The sequence below is a fragment of the Cibotium barometz genome, chromosome 65, assembly GCF_041138505.1.
Source record: "Cibotium barometz isolate CiBa-2024 chromosome 65, ASM4113850v1, whole genome shotgun sequence".
Taxonomy (NCBI): Eukaryota; Viridiplantae; Streptophyta; class Polypodiopsida; order Cyatheales; family Cibotiaceae; genus Cibotium; species Cibotium barometz.
The window spans coordinates 10,097,120-10,111,810 of record NC_141110.1 but is presented as its reverse complement, the minus strand read 5'-3'; the positions used below and the strand labels follow the sequence as shown (position 1 = coordinate 10,111,810).

Below are 14,691 nucleotides of genomic sequence, written 5' to 3'. Positions count from 1 at the left end.
AAATTATGAATCAAGAGCTACATAGGTGAGGTATTTTTATGTATTTTTGTTTATGTGGAGATTTAAAAACTATGCTTAATCGGCATATACATAATGCAAAAACATGCACATCAAAGAAGGGTAGTTCACTAGTTTTTGGAGATCTTAGCATGCTCATTTAAAGTGTACTTGACTTTGAAGGATGGCCAACTCAAGGTGATGTTTTTTGATTTTATGGATGTGTCATGCTAATGTAAGAAGTTGAGGATGCTTCTACTGTTCCCTTAGGCACTAGGGGTAAAATATGAGGACTCACCGAGATTGGTTTGGGTAGTAAGGGGGGTTAGACTAAGGAGTTTTTTGTAGCATCATTAGATACTAAGAATTCTCTAAGGAAGATGGATATAAGAGTAGTCTTGAGATGTCTGTGATTGAAAATTGACATGTGTGTTGGGTGTGTGTTGTAACCAACATATGCAGGTTGTAATAAAAATAGTAGATTAGTCTCCAAAAAAAAAATTAAAAAGAAAAAGAAATTTGACATGTGAGCAAGGTTTCATGTCAAGAAGGTGGAATAATCCATCGGCTCACACAAGCAGGGTTTCAACTTGTGAGCAAGGTTTCAGATGGTGGTGCTAGTCTAAAGCCTTTGACTTTGGAGGTTGATTCTAGTTTTGATTAGGCAACTCTAAAAGATATATATGTGTATGTATATCAATATGTATTAATAAGCTACACGAGCAAACTGGACATTTAAAGGGACCATGTATTACCCGTGATAGCCAGTAGGGTGCACCTACACGTGGTGGTGAGGCTTCGTGCCCTCCAACAACATGATGGAGGCTTCGCCAGTGCAAGGATACATATTCTACCAAGGATGATTTTTGACGGGTTGGGTCACCCTTGAAAATGACGTGTTTAGTAGAAATAATGCCCGTTTTTTACAATTTATCTTATTTTTTTGACAGTCACCCAAAGTCACCCAAAATAATTGACTGAATTTTAGTGCGAAATGCCATGTGACTCCTGCCAAAAAGCAACCTTAAGATTGATTGTAGAGAAAATTAAAGTAAAATAGGAGGAGAATATATTCATATTAATGGGAAATAAAAGCCCCTCCATGTTTTGAAATAAATGAGCACGGCAAAGCGCTTGTCTTGCCGTCCAACTAGGCAACAACGCAGCACCACCAGCTTGTTTCGCTTTGCTGTTCCTTCTGCGGGACGCACACATCTGACCTTCCTTCTATCCTCCTCTTCTTCAGCTCCACCATTCCCTCGCCATTTGGTTTGCCTGCTATTAACAGTTTCTCGTCTGTCTCACCATGGCGCCCGCCTTGGGCTCGTATGAAGCCGATGACTTCGACTTCTACGTCCCACCTCCTCCCACCTCCAACACAGTACCCCTCACCAGATCTGATTTCCCACACAACTTCATCTTCGGTACCGCCACCTCTGCCTACCAGGTTAGACGTGCCGGCCTATGCTCATTTGTTAAACGCGCCGGCCTATGTTCATGGCATGCGCGCATGTGTATGGTGTGAGAAGGTCACACGCGTGTGTGTGTGTGTGTGAGAGAGAGAGAGAGAGAGAGAGAGAGAGAGACTGTGTGCGTGTGCGTTTGGGGACACAAGATCTCACGGACTTGCATTGCCAATGCCATATGCGTTTCATGTATTGTATCAAAATGCCTGCGCACATGAACGCTGCTGCAGGTGGGCACTTGAGCTTGCTCACTGGAATCCACACGTGTGTAATAGGTGGAAGGAGCCACAACAGAGGGCGGAAGAGGCCCTAGCATCTGGGATACCTTCACTCGCTTGCCAAGTAAGCTGTTATCGATTTCTTTGATCTACTAATACATTGCACCTCTAACCAAAGTATTCTCATCAAAGCACATGTACATTCACGCACATATACATACGTAGTAAGGGCATGTGTTGCTTATTCTGGTCCATGGATGTCTGCAGACAAGATTGCAGATGGGAAAAATGGAGATATTGCCACAGATCAATACCACCGTTACGAGGTCTGCGCCCACATGCCTAATCATGCTCCATAGTTTACCAGCTTTGCAAGTTCTTTTTTATTACAGGAGATTGAGTGTGCGAGCTATTTAATTAATCCAGCCTTTTAGTACATGAGACTATAGACGAGATTGCTGAGTCGTTTTCTTTTGATCATGTATGTCCACAGGAAGACATCAATCTGATGCAACAACTTGGATTTGATTCATACAGATTCTCTATCTCCTGGTCTAGAATCTTCCCTGGTGAGAAATCCTGTTTAGAGTCTCCTATAATTACTTCGAAGTTTGTGGTTTTTGAGCTTATCGCATGCAATTATCATTATTGTCACAATATCTCAAGCATTGTATCATACCTTGTAAGCTTTACAGATGGGTTCAGTACCTCATTCAACAAGGAAGGCATTGCATATTACAACAAACTGATTGATGCCCTGTTGAGGAAAGGTGAGCCCCTTTTAGTTCATGTCAATCTCTACATTTTCGGAGCACATATCGGTATCAACAGCAGGCTAATATTCTTGTTGTTCAGGAATCAGGCCATTTGTTACCTTGTATCATTGGGACCTTCCACAAGCACTTCAAGACTCTATTGGGGGGTGGCTTAATCCTGAGATAATGTAAGTTTAGTGAGCCGCAAAACCCTTATAAATCTAGTCTAATGATAGCTTCATAGTAGAGAGATCTCAATCAGTGCAACTGATGTAACGCATATGAAGAGAGTTTATGGTGCTTGGTGTCCCAACATTCAATTCTTTATTGTATTGGCAGAAAGCACTTCGAGGTTTTCGCTGAAACGTGCTTCAGGGAGTTTGGAGACCGCGTGAAGGACTGGGTAACACTCAATGAGCCATTGAGATTTGCCTTCTTTGGTAATGGCATTGGCATACATGCACCTGGAAGGACCTCGAACAGAGCGAGGTCTGCTGAGGGGGACTCATCCATTGAACCATACCAAGTTGGGCATCATGCCCTGCTAGCTCATGCAGCAGCCGTCGACATTTACAACAGGAAATTTAAGGTACAGAAACCCAATCTTTCTTGAAAAGGGAAAGAAAAGGGCTTGATAAAAGGTTTCATTCTTGTGTGTGGTTATAATCGGAGCTTCCACATTGATTAGATATGCCTGATGGCAGGCCAAACAAGGTGGCATTATAGGCATTGCTGTCGATTCTGAGTGGGGGGAACCTCTCACAAACTCTAATGAAGACATAGAGGCAGCACAAAGGCACCTGGAATTTCATCTTGGCTGGTATGAAAGTTGATCCTTGCATTATGACTATATCCTCAAATTATTGTCATTCTCAATTTCAATATATGTTTCATTAAATAAGAACCATCTATGGGTCTTTTTTATTTTAAACACAGTGCACCTTTTGGGAAATGCTTCAAACATGGAAAACCTTTTGTGTGCAGGTTTTTAGACCCCATTTTCTTTGGTGACTATCCCTCTTCAATGAGACGAGCAGCTGGTGATAGGTTGCCAAAGTTTACTCCAGACGAGCAAGCTCTCTTGAAAAACTCTCTAGACTTTGTTGGCATCAACCATTATACGACAAGGTACATTGTTCTGGCGGACCCGAATCCTAAGGCAATCTATGGTGGCTGGTTTGATGACATCAGAACAAAAAGGATAGGTGAGGACTCAGTATGCATGACTTGCCCAAACATCTTTCCTTGACATCAATTGGCTGGCTCAAAAAATGTAGCCAAGGCAATCTATTATACCTACATCGAAGGGTATAAGTTGCAAGGCTGATTTTGAAGTTTTTTTTTTGGGGTTTTGATTGCAGCTGAGGTGAATGGGAAACCAATTGGAGACAAGGTATTACATTGCTTTTTACATGTGGACCTCTTTTAATCTTAGAAGCTTAGAACTCAAGTGAAAGAAAGGCTAACCTTGAAATTCCTATAATTTCTCTTGCAGGGTGCATCTCAGTGGATGTACATTGTGCCATGGGGGTTTAGAAAGCTGGTCAATTGGGTGACTGAGAGATATGACAGGCCTCCCATTTACATCACAGAGAATGGTAAGTTCTCACTTGGCATAATCTTTTGATAGATTTCAAGCATTTGCATTCAATGAATGAAAGACAAAGCGCCTCTTTTTTTTTTTTTATTGACATTGTTGGAACCTTTGTTCATGTAGGCATGGATGATGAGGACTGCCCCTCAAAATCAGTTGAAGAGTTTGTGCAGGACACAAAGAGGGTACACTACTATCAGGATTACTTGGCAGCTCTAGCCCAATCCATCAGGTACATGGTGGTGGGGTTAATGCAATGTGGCATGTGATGATGATTACATACAAATGCAATTTTTCTTGAGGTCTAAAATAAACAGTATTCTCAAATCAATCCAAACAGGGAGGGCGCCGACGTCCGCGGCTACTTTGCATGGTCTCTACTGGACAACCTTGAATGGGAATCTGGATTTTCAAAGCGGTTTGGGCTTATATTTGTGGACTACAGAAACCTCAAGAGGCATCCAAAGAACTCGGCCCAGTGGTTCAGCAGATTCTTTAAAAACGAGGCCATTTGGAAACAGAGTTACCTCCACCATGACTTCATGGGGGTGAGCCATGCATACATGACGCTCACCAGCCCTGGTGAGGATAAACCCATCACAATTGTAAACTAGCTGCTTACAACCTCCAATATCCTTTGAAGCTGCCCCCACACCAAACAACACAGGTTTTGCAAACTAGTCCACAAGATCCATGCGTTTCTTCATTCAATTCAAAAGAGTACTTCATCACAAAAAGTAGTGGGATTCTATGTAGATTAAAATTCTGACCTGGTATAATAAATCTGGGTTATAGATCTTAATCCAATCTTTGGTTAAATGTAAAAGTATTGGCAAAAGCAGGTGGTTAAATGTAAAAGAATGCTCGGGCAGCGCTCCCCGTGGTTTCTGGTGTCCAGATCTTCGCAGAAGTATGATCGATCAAAAATGATTTTTATATATACGCATTGTGTGTGTGTGTGTGTGTGAGAGAGTGTGTGAATATATATATATATATATATATATATATATATATATCATGAATCTAGTCATTTTTTATATATACGCATTGTGTGTGTGTGTGTGTGTGTGTGTGTGTGTGTGTGTGTGAATATATATATATATATATATATATATATATATATATATCATGAATCTAGTCATTTTTTATATATACGCATTGTGTGTGTGTGTGTGTGTGTGTGTGTGTGAATCTAGTCATTTTTTATATATACGCATTGTGTGTGTGTGTGTGTGTGTGTGTGTGTGTGTGTGTGTGAAATCTAGTCATTTTTTATATATACGCATTGTGTGTGTGTGTGTGTGTGTGTGTGTGTGTGTGTGTGTGTGAATCACACACACACACACACACACACACACACACACACACACAATGCGTATATATAAAAAATGACTAGATTCATGATATATATATATATATATATATATATATATATATATATCATGCATCTAGTCATTTACGAAAAAATGAGCCATAGCGGTAAGCCTAGACTTTCGCACCCCGGCGTCGGTAGAGACCCGGTCACCAACAGTCCCAAAAACGAACTCCTTTCTAAATAAGTAGACATCATACTCAACCTCAAGAGAAATGACCCCATACAATCGAGTGACCTCATCAATGACTTCCACCATAAAGGTATCACAACCAATAGTAAAATCCTAAAATAAAATAGAAAATGATGAGCATATATAACAAAATGTATGAACATTTATATAATCACATGGTTTATGTATAGTTTGCCTACCCATATTTATGGATGTCAATCATGATGCCAGCGATATGCATGTACGGTAAAGATGCACACCAAAGTGGTGGCTCTGTAGAAAACCAAGTTATATAATGCATATTTCAAAAGTAATTTTAGCTTTGAATAAATAGAAAAAGTAAATACACAAATATTAGCTTGGAATATTATGCTCTCGCATAATATTCCAGGTTAATATTAGACATGATTCTTCCTGAATAAATAGAAAGCAATATGCAAAAGCAACAAAAATATTAACCTGGAATATTAAGATCTCTCATTTCCAACGTGAAAATAATATTACACAAGATTCTTTTTGAATTGAAACAACAAATTACTAAACACCGACATAAAAGAAATAGAGCCACAACCATACACATCCACATCAATACAAACATGCACTCAATCATACATAGACAAGCACATAGACACTAATATAGCACACATAACAATCCATACAATGAGAGACCATTAGCATATATTATTACTATAGATATCTCTCTCCAAATAGCATATAAACATTTTCAAATGCTAACACAAAAGAAATAGACCTAAAACCACACACATGTACATTGGTAAACACATACACAGACACAAACATACATAGACACCCCATTCAACCACGTAGTTGCACACAAATCGCTCAACTAGATGTGTTGAATGATGTGAGGCATGTGGCGTGTGATTCCTTACCAATCGGGGAACTCAGCTAGCATGGGGATCAAGTTTGGCATAATTAGTTAGAGGCATGGGTGTTGCATTGGTGAATGGCAACCGTGTTTTGTAGGCAAGCTCTATGGGCTTCTTTTGAATTTGCAAAACTTAAGGTCTCCTCTAGCGCTAGTAGACCAAGCGACTAGCTCGACGATGTGGTGCTGGAAGAAGAAGAGCTCTGTGTATATAGCTTTGTGTATGCTTTTAGGCCCTTGATGAGAACATGGGTGTGGGGTCTAACATTGGTTTTAGTCACATGAGAGAGAGAGAGAGATGTTGTGTATGCATTTAGGCCCTCGATGAGATCGTGGGCATGGGGCCTAACATTGGTTTTAGTCACATTAGAGAGAGAGAGAGAGAGAGAGAGAGAGAGATGTGTATGCAGCTTGGTGTATGTTTTTAGGCCCTTGATGCAATTGTGGGCGTGGGGCCTAACATTGGTTTTAGTCACATGAGAGAGAGAGAGAGAGAGAGACATGTGTATGCTTTTAGGCCCTTGATGAGATCGTGGGTGTGGGGCCTAACATTGGTTTTAGTCACATCATAGACACACACACACACACACATAGAGAGACAGGTTGGTGCTATTATGGCAGACTGGAGCACCCTGGATAGAGCACTGGAGCACTCTCGAACAAGGAAAAGTTTGGATCATGAAGAGCAATGTGCACTAGAGCACCCTCAATCGGAGCATCGTCATTCAAAGCATGAAGGATAGTGTGATGTAATTTGATCTGATATGGTCACCTAAGCGTGAGAAGCGTGAGGGTCAAGCATGAGGAACATGGTGGAGGGGAGGTGCCACATGGCAGGTAGACCAAGTTGCTTTTAATAGAAGAAGGGGGAGCTACATCCTGGGGTATGTGGCACTCTCCAACCATCATTAATAGACAGTAGATAGAAGATAGATATAGATATAGATAATGTCATGTATTAAAAAAAACTATAAATAAACAGAAAAAAACCTATAAAATTTTAACCTTCAACTCTCGACTCCCAACATATTGATGGCATATATGCTCTTATGCCATGACCTCATATGGAGGCCCCTTTTGGCATGCAACCTCTTCTATGAATAAATAGAAAAAAAACCCTATAAAAACTTTAACCTTCGACTCTCGACTCCAACATATAGATATATATGTTCTTGTGCCACAACCTCAGGAGGGCTCTTTTGGCATGCAACCTCAGGAGGGCCCTTTTGGCATGCAACCTCCTCTTGCCACATGCCAGGGGGAGCTAGCATGGTTAATAGAATAGATACACATGCATGTGGCAACCTCCTCTTGCCACATGCCAAGGGGACCTAGCATGGTTAATAGAATAGATACACATGCATGTATGTCCTTGTGCCATAACCTCAGGAGGGCCCTTTTGGCATGTAACCTCCTCTTGCCACATGCCAGGGGGAGCTAGCATGGTTAATAGAATAGATACACATGCGTGTAAAAAGGCGCACACAAAAAAATAGAAATGTCGTATATATCAACCAAGTATCATTTACACTATTATATGCTTTTAATATTTTCTCATTTATTTTTTATAATAAAGTTATGTTATCTCCTTAAATCAATCTAATATATTCTTAAAAAATGATACTAAAAATAATTTCACATACTCTAAAAAGGTTTCAAATTACTTCTAGGTTGTTCTTGTTGTCAGATGCAAAACTTCCTTGTATACAACATTTTCAATACAAACCATTTTCAAAGCGCTCACCTTGGTCTGGCATTGTCATGAATAAATGCCTTGACAACATTCGATGATTGCACACATGAGAAAGAAACATAATCCTAAAAGAGACATCATTTGGCCTTGTGATTTGTTTATCATCATGTGAAACACAAGTCAAATAGGGAACTACCTTTGTCTTATATCTAATGGAAGCTACAATTGGAATGAAATTTATCCTTTGAATGAACACCGCGTCTCCAATATTAGTGCCAGTAATAATTTCTACCTCTGACACCTATGTTAGAACTCTTGGCATACTAATCGCATTCCATTGCACAATCCTTTTCGGAAGCTACAATTGGAATGAAATTTATCCTTTGAATGAACACCACGTCTCCAATATTAGTGCCAGTAATAATTTCTACCTCTGACACCCGTGTTGGAACTCTTGGCATACTAATCGCATTCCATTGCACAATCCTTTTTGGGGATTTAGATTGCGTGGTAAAATTACTACATAATTCCTTTTCAAACTAGCCGATGAGGTGGACACCCACCACCACTAACATTAAGGTTGTTTAGATACTTTGTTGCATATAAAAAAGAACCTTTACCAGTGTCATTAGCTGAATTGGCACTCAAGTACTCCTTGCTCTCCCTAGGCATAGTATTTAGTGTGATACTATTGATTGCATGAACATCAAGGTTTCGAGGTGCAGGAATAGCATGTTCTCTAAAACATAATGCATACTCTACAACACTTGAAAGTCCCATGTACACACATTCAATCTTCCATAGACCCTTACTCTAAATTTATTTTTGATGGAATTGGCATAATACCTTCTTTTATCCCCCCTTGTCTGTTCCATTGCCAATGTCTAAAACCCACTGTATAAATTAATGCTTCATTGAGTTATTACTATTTTGAAGGACACGCATGTTTTGTGTAAGCTTTAATACTTTAGTGTCTTTCCATATCTGTGACTCACATAATGCGACATTAGCAGTCATCCTACCTATGAAACAACTGGCAAGATCTATCTAAAATCTCCACCAAAAAGCTAATCACTAGACATGATGTCTCTCAATGTCTTGTCTAATGCTTCAAAGGCATATCGACATGTCTTGTCTAATGCTTCAAAGGCATATCGACAAGACATGGGTGCCTCATCCCATACCAACACAATGATATGCGCTGCCATGAGCTCGAAAGTTATATGTTCCTCCATTTCCTAAAAATATTTGTCACGGTTTGTCCGTCCATATGCCTAATTACAACTATGTCTGAAGCATGGCACTTGGGTGATTCCAAATATTCCATATGTGTTGCTAACTCATAGTGTGTTTGAATGGACAACCTTGTAGGTTGGTGAGATTGACGGGCCTTGTGGTTGTAAGTTGGATTGGCTGGGACGTGATGGCGACGATATGGTGCGAGCTATTACTAGGATGGTTCTCATTTTGATATTTTTGCTGTAGTGTCTACTACGAGATTTTGTATTGTTATTGGCTGCCCCATTTTGATGTATTCGGGTGTGGACCTATTGAGCCACCCACTTTTGTTATATTGGGCGTGGACTTATTTATTTGCAAGTAAATTAGCCCTTGGGGTTCTTTTTGTAATTATCCTTTAGTGGTTAGATAGGAACACTTTACCTAAGCTTGTGTTAAACGCAACCCCTATTTTTGTAAAGGGCAAGCCCATGAATAAGCATGCATCTATTTTTGGCTTATGGGCTTTTTTTATTATTAATTAAGCATAAATACTCAAGAAGTGGAAGGAAGCTGACACTTCTGTGGAGGGGCACCCAATGATTCTCTCTTGTGTTTTATGCTATGTTATGCTTTTAAGATTACTATGGTAATTTGATTGAAGTGATGAACCATTGGATGGAGTGTCTCCCCATGATCCTAGTGGTTTCAGTGGTATCAGAGCAAAGGGGGGAGAGAAGGTGAAAAATATTGAGAAAAATCAAAGGGAGGAAGACTTGCAAAAGAAAGAGAGAAGGTACGTACAACTTTCTGGTTTTTGTGAAAGAAGAAAAATTCAGAAAATTCAAGGGGATTGGAGGCTTGATTGAAGGTCTTCTTCAAGGTCACATCAAGCATATAACCAAGGCGTAAAGGCTTTACCCAAAGCCTTGGTTAAGGCATAACACAAAGCTTAAGCAAAGCTTAGTTTAAAACAAAGCAAAGCAAAGCTTATCCAACGGCTGCGAATTCCCGCCAGTCAGGCTAGCCTCAAATTCGTGAAACGACGCTCTTCTCTTGGGAAGTTGGCTCTCAGTTCTGTAATCTATTCGACAATATGCTCTGTTAGATGCGTCCGACATGTTCTCTTGCATAAATGTTATACCCTATCTAAGGGGTTTTCTGGAAGATCCAGGGATTTGAATTTGCAACGGTGGAGGAAGCTCTACAGAAATCAAGGATGGAGAAAAATTACATCTTTTCTTTACTCAAAAAAGTCTAAAAAGATAAGAGGAGATTCATACGCAAAGCTTTTTCAAGCCAAAACTTCATCAATGTAAGATCCCTGTTCCCACCGAGCAACGGATTCAGGATACTGGCAGCGGAAGTAGCACTTCTCGCGCGGGACAGGGGTCCCACATTCGGGGCCTCACCCACGGATATCCGGATAAGAGACTAATCCGTCGGTTGTTCCAAAGCCGAACCCGGAAAAACTTTCTTTACCGGAAAGCACGGGCGATTCCACCTGGATAACTTTTTACTCTAACGTAGTCAAGAACATTTCTGATCGAGCTGATCCAAATGCATCTATAAGATACATGGTCAGATTAAGGAAGAAACTTGCACTTGGATCATTGGGATCAACGCTTTTTTCCCCATTCAAGAGGCACAGCCGTTGATTCCTATCCATAGAACAGTTACTGTCCGGGATTTATTTTATCTATCGTAAAAACAAAAGTTTGAGTCTCGATTTACAGATCCATCAGTCCAGCCTAACCCCATCCAATCCCATGGGTTAGCCAACCACCCAACCACTGTAGTGATGGGATCCAATTAAGAATTTGGTTAGGTTTTGTCCCAGGTACCAAGGAAAAGAGTTCCAAGGCCCCCTAGCCGGATGTTCATGCAAAATAAAACTAGTCACACCACTCACACACCCAATATGAATTGCCTTTTTCACAGATTCAACCAGTTTAAAACAATCCTTTAATAAAACCATAGTATCACTGATCACAATCTTCCAATTTATCCAATTGATTCTTAATTTCCCATCATTCCTTCATCAGAGTATCTATGGCATCATTGGCAACTAGAACGCGCAGGAGCCGTTTTGATAGTTCCTAGCCCTTAATACTCGGCAATATAATCACTTATCAAGATGGACTCTCGTTGAAGATCAGTAAGATCAACCAACAGATCCATATAAAGAGCCATGGACTCATCCATTGAAGACCAGCAAGGTCAATCAACCAGATCCATGCCCGATTTCAAAAAACAACTCCAACTCTGTTCCAATATCTTCCTCGACGCACGTGTGGGTATCCTAGGCGACCCAGAGCCCGAGCACCGTATGGTCAGCACCCTCTAGGATCCTTCGCAGGTGACCTAGCGCTTCACGCATAGGCCGCTTCCTTGGCCCCTCATCCACCGTACCGGAAGCTCACCATTTTAATCGCACCGACGAGGCTGGTCAAGACCTCGGCCGACCTTGCTACGCGAGACGTCCTTCATTGACTCTCCGTCAGCAGTTGCAACTTTATCAGTTAGGTCCACGACCTTAATCACAAGACGGTCAAAATGCTCCCCCAGCATTCTTGACATAAAACAATCATTTACAAACAGCATTTACAAACAATTTACAATACAATTTCTATTTTAACTTTCATTTTTCCACATTATCCCTCATCAATCTACATTACTTATTCCATATTCCATTTATATGTATAATCATCCCATCACATCATTTTCCATCTCATCACTTCAGATTCCTTCACATCACATATCATATATTCACATCCATACATATATCCACATCCACATCCACATCCACATCCATACATCCACATCCATACATCCACATCCACATTCACATCCATACATCCACATCTACATCCATACATCTATTTTCACATCCACATCTACATGTACATTCATGCATCCACATCCATACATCCACATCTACATGCACATTCACATTCATACATCCACATCTATATGCGTACATTCACATCTACATGCATACATCCACATCTCTATGTATACATCCACATCCACATTCACATTCTCCTCCATACATCTACATCTACATGCATACATCCACCTCCACATTCACATCTACATCTATACATCTAAATCTACATGCATACATCCACCTCCACATCCATATCCACATCTACATCTACATGCATACATCCACCTCCACATCCACATCCACATCTATACATCTACATCTACATGCATACATCCACATCTATACATCTATATCTACATGCATACATCCACATCTCCATTCACATCCACATCTATACATCTACATCTACATGCATCCATCTATATCTCCATTTACATTCTCATCTATACATCTACTTCTACATGCATACATCCACATCTCCATGCATACATCCACCTCCACATTCACACTCACATCCATACATCTACATCTACATGCATACATCCACATCTCCATGCATAATAAAATTCTTTTAATTAATCTAGGATGATAGTTCCTAGAATATGGTAGGAAGTCCTCTTTTTATGCTTTGAATGAAATTATCTTATGCGTAATTTCTATAAAAATTTTGCCATAGCTCCGCTACTATGACTGATAAATCTCAATTTTTTCTAAGGGATAAGGCTCATTATTAAAGAAATAATTAGAATGGTCTCTAATTGGATCATCAATCCATAATGGTCTCTAATTGGATCATTAAGAAAATAATTAGAATGGTCTCTAATTGGATCATCAATCCATAATGGATTGAATCATCAATATACATAAACTAAAAGCATAGAAAAAAGCCATTAATTTGGCCTCAAGCATAGCTTAATCTTGGATTAAGGAAAAGCCTTATGAAAAGTTTCATTTGGATTGAAAAGGGTCATGAGTATGACCATTTCTTAAGTGAGAGAGAGAAAAACCATTAGAATTAAACATAAATAAAAAATTATGTAATTATTTACTATCATTAATTAATTAACTTCAATAGCATTTCAAAAACCATACCAATTAAGCTTCTCAAGCTTGAGAGGGGTTGAGAAGAGAGAATCATTGAAAAATTATAGAAAAGATCAAAATTCACGATACTTATCTTATAATTTGCTTGATTCTTTGATCACGGTAGAGGTCCCCAACCAATCAATTGGTTTAGTATGTTGATGAAGCCACCAATGGGGATTTAAGAAAGAGAGAAGTGTCAAAAACTAGTGAATTATTAAAGAATTCACAGTTCTTGGCTTAGGTGGAGTAGAGTAACAAAGCATAAGACACTATATTTTTTTCAACAAGGGGAGGCTTCTATTTATAGGAAAATTTGAGCTCCTAACCAAACAAACTGATTCTAGAATTTTCCAAGTCAGTTTGGTTGAATTTGGACTAGATTTGGATCTAGTTTGGTTACTTTTTGATTCGGTTTGGTTCCATTTTGATTTGGTTTGGTTCAAGAGAGATGAGAGATAAAAATATCACATTATTTTTGAGTTTAAAACTCATTCAAGCATGTGAAATATGCACCTCCTTTAAAGAATTCCCCTTCCTTACATATGTGTCAAAATTTTATTGCTCATAGTTTTTTACTAATAAACCTTGTACATTTTCAACTCTTCATCTTATGTGAAATATGCACCTCCTTTAAAGAACTCCTCTTCCTTACATATGTGTCATAGTTTTTTTACTAATAAGCCTTGTACATTTTCAACTCTTCATCTTATGTGAAATATGCACCTCCTTTAAAGAACTTCCCTTCCTTACATATGTGTTTATTTACTAATAAACCTTGTACATTTTCAACTCTTCATCTTATGTGAAATATGCACCTCCTTTAAAGAACTCCCCTTCCTTACATATGTGTTTATTTACTAATAAACCTTGTACATTTTCAACTCTTCATCTTATGTGAAATATGCACCTCCTTTAAAGAACTCCCCTTCCTTACATATGTGTTTATTTACTAATAAACCTTGTACATTTTCAACTCTTCATCTTATGTGAAATATGCACCTCCTTTAAAGAACTCCCCTTCCTTACATATGTGTTTAGTTACTAATAAACCTTGTACATTTTCAACTCTTCATCTTATGTGAAATATGTACCTCCTTTAAAGAACTTCCCTTCCTTACATATGTGTTTATTTACTAATAAACCTTGTACATTTTCAACTCTTCATCTTATGTGAGCATTTACTCATTTTTGGGTATCTTCTTTTACAATTTGGATTTATCTCCTCCCTACACATGGATTGATGCTATTGGCCCATAGGAACCTTAATTGGACTATAATCCAAAAATTTCTGAAAATCTAGACCCTTAGACTAAGGTTCTTTATACCTATTTCCAATTAATT

General features: G+C 39.1%; 1 protein-coding gene and 1 non-coding gene across 3 annotated transcripts; one reads left to right on the top strand and one right to left on the bottom strand.

Annotated features, from left to right (window-relative positions):
- The first annotated feature begins 1,115 nt into the window (after positions 1 to 1,115).
- Positions 1,116 to 4,832, top strand: LOC147602902 (beta-glucosidase 4-like). 2 transcript variants are annotated; one of them, XM_086797049.1, is made up of 13 exons: positions 1,116 to 1,444; positions 1,739 to 1,805; positions 1,949 to 2,007; positions 2,175 to 2,250; positions 2,377 to 2,451; positions 2,537 to 2,624; positions 2,776 to 3,025; positions 3,141 to 3,256; positions 3,421 to 3,641; positions 3,798 to 3,829; positions 3,932 to 4,034; positions 4,204 to 4,262; positions 4,371 to 4,832. In XM_086797049.1, exons 1-13 carry the CDS (start codon positions 1,304 to 1,306, stop codon positions 4,422 to 4,424), a joined length of 1,341 nt encoding a protein of 446 aa, XP_086653175.1. In that variant the 5' UTR covers positions 1,116 to 1,303; the 3' UTR covers positions 4,425 to 4,832. The 2 variants fall into 2 exon arrangements, with proteins under 2 accessions (XP_086653175.1, XP_086653174.1); XM_086797048.1 differs by having other exon boundaries at positions 1,159 to 1,444; positions 4,154 to 4,262.
- A 438-nt stretch (positions 4,833 to 5,270) lies between these two features.
- LOC147602901 (small nucleolar RNA SNORA23) lies at positions 5,271 to 5,408 on the bottom strand. The gene has a single exon (XR_015265734.1). It is a non-coding gene; the product is annotated as a small nucleolar RNA SNORA23 (small nucleolar RNA).
- Positions 5,409 to 14,691: the final 9,283 nt, after the last annotated feature.